General features: G+C 43.2%; 1 protein-coding gene across 1 annotated transcript in view; it reads left to right on the top strand.

Moving 5' to 3' along the window:
* Window positions 1-7033, top strand: part of GAD2 (glutamate decarboxylase 2 (pancreatic islets and brain, 65kDa)) — a 63417-nt gene that overhangs the window by 43180 nt on the left and 13204 nt on the right. The window contains exon 12 of the mRNA XM_010859924.1: window positions 4092-4170. Coding sequence (XP_010858226.1) covers window positions 4092-4170 — 79 coding nt within the window. The remainder of the gene's footprint in view (window positions 1-4091; window positions 4171-7033) is intronic.

Genomic DNA, 7033 nt, shown 5'->3' on the forward strand with positions numbered 1-7033 from the left:
CCCAGGAGAGCTGCTTCTTGGAGCAGAATGCATCATCAGAGACCAGCTCTTCAGGGGTAATTTATTAAAAAGCCGGTGGTTCTGCTTCCTTCACTTCCTTCTGAAATATTTTGTGTGTGTGTATGTATTGAATTGGCCAGAAAGTTCATTTGGGTTTTTCTATAACATCTTATGGAAAACCTGAACAAATCTTTTGGCCAATCCAATGGAAAAGTCACACTCCAGTTACACTAAGAATGCCAGATGTTACAAAATGCTGACGTACGATTTATATATAGTGCTCTTTTTGCCTTGCTATATTTTCTGTTAATAATCCTTTAGAAATTCCAGAGAGTGTCCTCCCTGACAGATTTTACAGTTTTGCATATCATGTTGAAGAGAGTGAGGGACATTTTTGGGGAGATGTCTTTCATCGAGCTAACATGAGCTTGTAGTATATAAAACACTTTTCTCAAATGTTACATCAGAAATCGAACACCATTGTGCTGGGAGCGTATCATAGCGGCCTGGGGAAGTTTTTCAATATGCATATGCACAAGAGTCGGACAAGGCTTGGTGACTAAACCACCACCAGGACATTTCCATTTTTTACTGGCATCTAGGTAACAGGTTGGAGAAGGCAATGGCAACTCACTCCAGTGTTCTTGCCTGGAGAATCCCAGGGACAGAGGAGCCTGGTGGGCTGCTGCCCAAGGGGTTGCACAGAGTCAAACATGACTGAATCAACTTAGCATGCATGCATGCATTGGAGAAGGAAATGGCAACCCACTCCAGTGTTCTTGCCTGGAGAATCCCAGGGACGGGGGAGCCTGGTGGGCTGCCATCTATGGGGTCGCACAGAGTTGGACACGACTGAAGTGACTTAGCAGCAGCATGCCAGTCACACCCCAAAAGGAAACATTTCAGACTCTCCATGATTTTCAGTGGACACCTGTAGCATTAGGTCACTGTTAGAGCAAGGACCCTGTGGACAAGCAATGGCTTGAATCCCACTTGCTAGCTATGTGCTCTTGGGCAAGATGTCACTCCATCTATGAAACTGGTACAATGACAGTGTGTAAATCACAGGGCTACATGGATTAGATAAATTAATCCATTTGAATCAATTAGAGCATTGCCTGCCACATAGGAAATAGTAAATGTAGTTAGCACGTGAATGCTGAAAAATTTCTGAGTGATTCTCATATATCATCCACATACACACACATGCAAATCGAGCACCAAAGTACTACAGAATAAAGCACTTTATACAGAACTTAAAAAAAAAAAAACTGCAAAGAGTGATATAGGAGAGGAAAGAAAGAGAATGAAACCACACCACTAAGGTTTGAGAGCTAAATGCTTGGGAGGAGAAGGGGTGCAAAGAATTGAGGTCCAGAATAAAAGAGAGAGAAGAGATCTGGAAGGATGAGGAGGGGGCTAGTTCGTTTGGGATCTTCTGAGCTTGGTGTGCACAGGCAGGCACTGAGAAATGTCTCCCAACAGCCCTAGGGGGCTCAGCTCTCTATAAACTTACTGAAAGTCACAGAGAAATAACATCTCAAGGCAAAACATTTTGAAATGAACTTGAGGCGGCTTTTCACAAACTGCCAACATTTCTCACATGAACTAACGCCGTGTCGTTGAATCACTGCATCTTTTTGCATTTTTATGAGGCAGCCCCTCTGAGAGAATTCAGGGACCAGTCGGTGGGGGGCTTGACAGCTTCTAGTCTAAAAAGACAAATGGGCCGCTGTGTAGAAGTAAACACCCTCATTCAGAAACGTGGAAAACAGCTATTTTCTTCTCCATTTGGTGTCATTACTGATAAAGCTGCATTTTGTCAGTATTGGGCATCCAGCTATAGAATAGTATAGAAATACCGAATGGCTGTGTACCTATGCCCAGGGTCACAAAGCTCCAAATGATAGAGTTGAACTTAGTAGCAAGAGCCAGGCTTATTTACTGTTTATTGTGTTGGATACGGTTATAAGCACTTTACCCAAGTGATTTATTATCTTTTAACATTTAGTTATTAGACTGCGTTGAGTCGTATTTGCATGTGGCGCACCGGGTCTTTTGTTGCAGAGCTCAAGCTCTCTAGTTGCACACAGGCTCAGTGGTCACAGCGCATAGACTTAGTTGCTCCATGGCATGTGGGATCTTACTTCTCCGACCAGAGATTGAACCGACATCCCCTGCATTGCAAGGTGAATTCTTAACCACTGGACCACAAGGAGGTCCCAAACAATTTCCTATTATTCTCCTTTTGTAGACAAGGGAGTCTAGGCACAGAGAGCTTAAGTAACCTGCTCAAGGTCACACAGCTAGCAAGTGATAGAACCTGGATGCAAACTCAGACTGTCTGGCTCCTGAGCTCCCCTCCCTTAACCAAAATTTACCTACTGCTCAGAGCCCAGGTTTCTTGACTCCAGTTTCATTCTAAAGAGCAAAGAGCTGTTTTCCTGGAAGGAGCTTTTCGATACCCGTTTCTTTATTATTCACGAAGTCTTTCAGTCCTCTGTCCAGGGGCAGAGCCATCCCATCGGGCCATGAACTAGCTTGGCTTCTTTCCTCACTTCCAATAAACCTGACAGCCAGTGTCAAAGCTAAAGAAAGACCAGACAATGAGCCAGACTATTCATCGATTCAGATAAGATCCCCAGGCCAGTAAATGTTTCCTGACTGGCCAGCTGCTGACCGCCATTCATCAACTAGAGGAATGGGATCTTTCCTGGCATCTCATTTCTTCCCAAGGTCCTCACACCTTGAGTGCTGGGGGTGGGGTGAGCCCCGTCTGTCACTCAGCTGGAGGAGGGCCAGTACTGCTCAACCCTGTGGAGCAGCCTCTGCGTATTGTCCTGCTTCTCTCCTTCCTCCTATGAGTCTGTTGGCGCCAAGGTCACGTTCCCGAGTCTCCTCCTCGAGGATGCCTCGGTCTCTCAGAGACAGGCGCAGAGACTCATGGGAAGTGAGCTGCTGCTCTCCCGGGAACTGGAGGAGGAAGAGGGTTGAGCAACACGGTGAGTGAGAAGGAGAGAAGTTGAAAGAAGCTGCAAAACTTGGCAGAGATGATACTTGATTGGCCTTAAAAGATTAAGTATCAATAGGATGTAACTAACTAAAGCCATAGGAGGTGACATTCCAGGAAGAGGAAATAGCACCAGGAGACCCAAGATCATGAGAATAGAATTTTCTGAGAACTAAACAGACTTTGGTGTGATGAAAAGTGGTTCAGGAAACTGACAGGACTCCAGCCTGGGATCTAGTGTGGGGACACCATGAGCCATACCCCACAGTTTGGAATTTTGGAGGCAAAAGGAAGAGGAGAGATCTGTAAGCAGAACTAGAAAATAACTATGATACCCGGTGGAGGATGAAATGGAAACCAAGTATCAGGTAAGACAATATATCCAGATTAAAATAATAATAGCAGTTTTTATTATTAAAGGACTCTGAATCAGGATTGTGGTTTAGGAGTTTCAAACAACATAACCCCCTGAGCTGAGCATCGCTGTGACTGGTGAGAGAGTATCCTGCTTACCAAGGGTGTTGGAACAAATAGGCTGAAAGCTGCCATGGGAGCCACAGTGTATCTTCCCTGCAGTCCAAAAGGATATCTGTGGATGAGAGAAGAGATGGAAGCAGGATATGAGCTAGCTATTGTAAAAGAACACATTTGAAACATTTAGTCATCAATCGAGTGGAAAGAAGGAGGAACTAGATTGGGAAAAGAACAAAATTCAGCAGCAAAATGAGCCATTGCTCTGAGCTCCAGGGCGCTACAGTTGGGTCAGAGGCGGGAACACTGAAGGCACATGAGGGACCCCCTGGTGCCCTGCTCTGTGGTGGCCAAAGGAGGGACCCTGGACAGGCTGGTCCCAGTCATCAGAGCTCTCAGACCACCATGGAGCTGAAGAGAGATACCAGCCTTCACCTGCTCTCTTTGTAGACAAAGGAAAGGTTTTAGATTTTGAAGGGTCCCCCTCTTGTTTTGTAAGTTAGCGTCATGCTGGCGTCTGAGAAACAGTGCCAAAAAACCTGAGCCCTCACAAGGGGTCGTCTGAGCCTGTCATGGGTGCCACCGTCTTCACCTGATTTGTTTCCTTTAGGGCCAACTCTGTGACCTGGAATCCACATAAGATGATGGGCGTTCCTTTGCAGTGCTCTGCTCTCCTGGTTAGAGAAGAGGTATGTCTTTCCTCACTCGTGGCCACATCTGCAGTTGGGATTGGATACAGTAATGTGTGTAGTGACAAAATTAAGATCATTTTACAGAATGGAACAGTGAGCCACATCCACAGTAGGGGAAATTGTGAATGAGGATAGCTGTAAGGCCCTGCTCTTATGTCCAACTATAAGACGGTTATATCCTGACTAGACGAGACAGTCACGTTCCATGTGTGGCTGAATTATTGTGCTTGTGAAAAAGTCATAGGACATTAGGTTGTACTCTGCTGCAGGGTCAACAGTGGGTCAAGAGAGAAATACCATTCAAAAATTAGTCATGGGATTGAAAGAAATGGAGTTTCAGGGTGAGGAAGGTGGCAGTCCCCCACTGGCCTCTGGTTAAATCACACTTGGAGTGGTTTGCTCAGGTTAGCATCTAATCGTATAGGAGACCCCATCAAGCAAGACCTCCAATAGTGAGGAACATTAATCAACATGAACAGAGGTAGTTGAAAGAACTAAAGATGTTTAATCTAATCTAAAAAGAGTTTAACTTAAAGGGCTGAGAGGAAAGCAGCCTTCACAACATAAATGACTCAGGTTGGAGAGATTTGCTTTTTATTTAAGGCTTCAGGGAGCTGGGTTAGTCACATTGGATGGTACGGCTTTGATGACAGAATCACAATAACCACGATTTGAAGTCTGACTTGGGGTCAATAAAAGGAATGCTTTTCTAAAAATTAAGCTGCCCAACAGGTAATGAATGACTTATGTAGGAATAAATTCATCATCAGGGGAGCTGACTGAGTGGAGATTGGACAAGCGCTTGTTAGAAAGAGGATGGAAAGATAGAAGGGGCAGGAATAGGAACTGATCTGGAGGTCCAGGGTTACGACTCCACGCTTCCACTGCAAGGGGCAAGGTTTCAATTTCTTGGAACTAGGGTTCCAAGAAATTGCCTTGTGGCATGACCAAAAAAGATGAACAGCTCTAGGATCCCTTTGAAATCTGAGAGTTCATAACATTTCTTTTATAGAGGTCCAAGGAATAATACCATGCTATCAGATGATATTCTCTGATTTGTTTAAAAAAAAAAAAAGGAGAGTTCTTGGTTTAAAAAAAAACTTGGAATATATTAGCTTAAAGAGTTGAAAACAAGTTTCATAATTTCAGGGAGTATCTGAACCTTTTATTGCTGATATATTTTATAAATATCTGAAAAAAATGATATTTATGACGGTTTCTGAAGTTTATTTGATCAGGGGAATTTTTTGACAGCAGCTCTTTTACAGCCAGAAGCTATTCATGTATTTTAAATAGTTTGGAATATAATGGCTCAGAATCAGGATATGATCTCACCTTTTTATCTGACTTCTACTTGTCCTTTTGTACAAGGAGACTGGTGCTGTCTTACCTTTTAGAGGTCACGTGCTCTGAGTTGCTTTTCCTATCCCAGTAGAAGCTGGGCTGGTCTATCCATCATTCCACACTCCCTGGGTGGTCTCCCTTAGGATTGAAGGCACCTAGCCATGAGCTTGCATGGCTGGGGGAAAAATGGTGCCAAGTGTCTGTGACCATGAAACAAAATAGATTCACCTATTGCAATTTTTAGTCTTATTGGTTTTCGAGTCCAATTCAATGTCATTCTACTGCTCTAATATAATTACATTGTATTGAATTTCTCCCACTCTCAAACAAATAACTTAATGAATTCCACCAAATATGATGTCCAGACTACAAGACTGAGCCCAAATCTGTTATTACCATCTGGGGACCTAGTCTGGTCTTTCAGGATCTAGTCCAAATTTTAGCTGCATTTTCATTTTAGTTTGGAGAACTTTCAGAAGGGGCTCTCACTTCTAACTTCAACCAAGTGATCACAGTTTAGTCTTTTCTTCTCTTGTCATGAGTCACAAAGGGAAAAGTCAATGTCAAAGCTTCTGTAAAATTACAATTACACTGTAGATAACCAAAGCGTCAAAGACTTCCTGTGGTTCGTGACAAATTGCAATGTGGTAAGGAGGCTGACGATGCTGTTTTAGTCAGAGAGCATGATTCATTCACTGGTCTTTGAAATAGTTCAATCACTTTGCCACCCATTTTCCATAGTTAGCTTGTGGTGCCAGGGTAAATTAATGGTCATTGACAATGAAACTTTCCACTGTAACTACCATAAGCAAGTGAGCATGAAAACACGGTGCCCAAACTCTATCCCTCTTGAGAGAGGAGCATGCCATCTGAAAGAGTCACTGTTTTGAAGACCTCAGAGTACCGATGTCTTTATTTTTTAGATTTTAGCATCTTAAGGTAATAGCAGTGAATTGTACTGGGTTTCCCAGGTGACTCAGTGATAAAAAATCCTCCTGCCAAGCAGGTGGTGGGAGTTCCACCCCTGGGTCAGGAAGATCCCCTGAAAGAGGAAATGGGAGCACACTCCAGTATTCTTGCCTGGGAAATCCCATGGACAGAGGAGCCTGACAGGCTACAGTCCATGGGGTTGCAAAGAGTTGGATACGACTTAACAACTAAACCACCACCACAATGAATTGTCCTAAAAACTGTGATTTCCATAAAGAACTCAAACCCTTACAGCTAAATGGTAAAGTACTTGAACTCAATATGAGTGAAACAGTAGGAGAATCACACTAATGATATTTTATAAAACCAAAAAGTTTTCAAAATAGTTTGATTAAGCAAAACCAGAACATCAAGACATCCTCCCAGTGAACATTATACTCTGATTGTGATTAAAAAAAAAAAATGCCTTCTCACTGAAATTCACCTGAGCTGGATTTACATACCAACAGTTCCATTTCTAGGTAAAAGCTACAGAGTAGCTTACATAAAGTTTTTGACGTTCAATCTCATCTGTGAAATGGGAATT

Source organism: Bison bison, unplaced genomic scaffold, assembly GCF_000754665.1.
Source record: "Bison bison bison isolate TAMUID 2011002044 unplaced genomic scaffold, Bison_UMD1.0 scf7180017864461, whole genome shotgun sequence".
NCBI classification, from domain to species: Eukaryota; Metazoa; Chordata; class Mammalia; order Artiodactyla; family Bovidae; genus Bison; species Bison bison.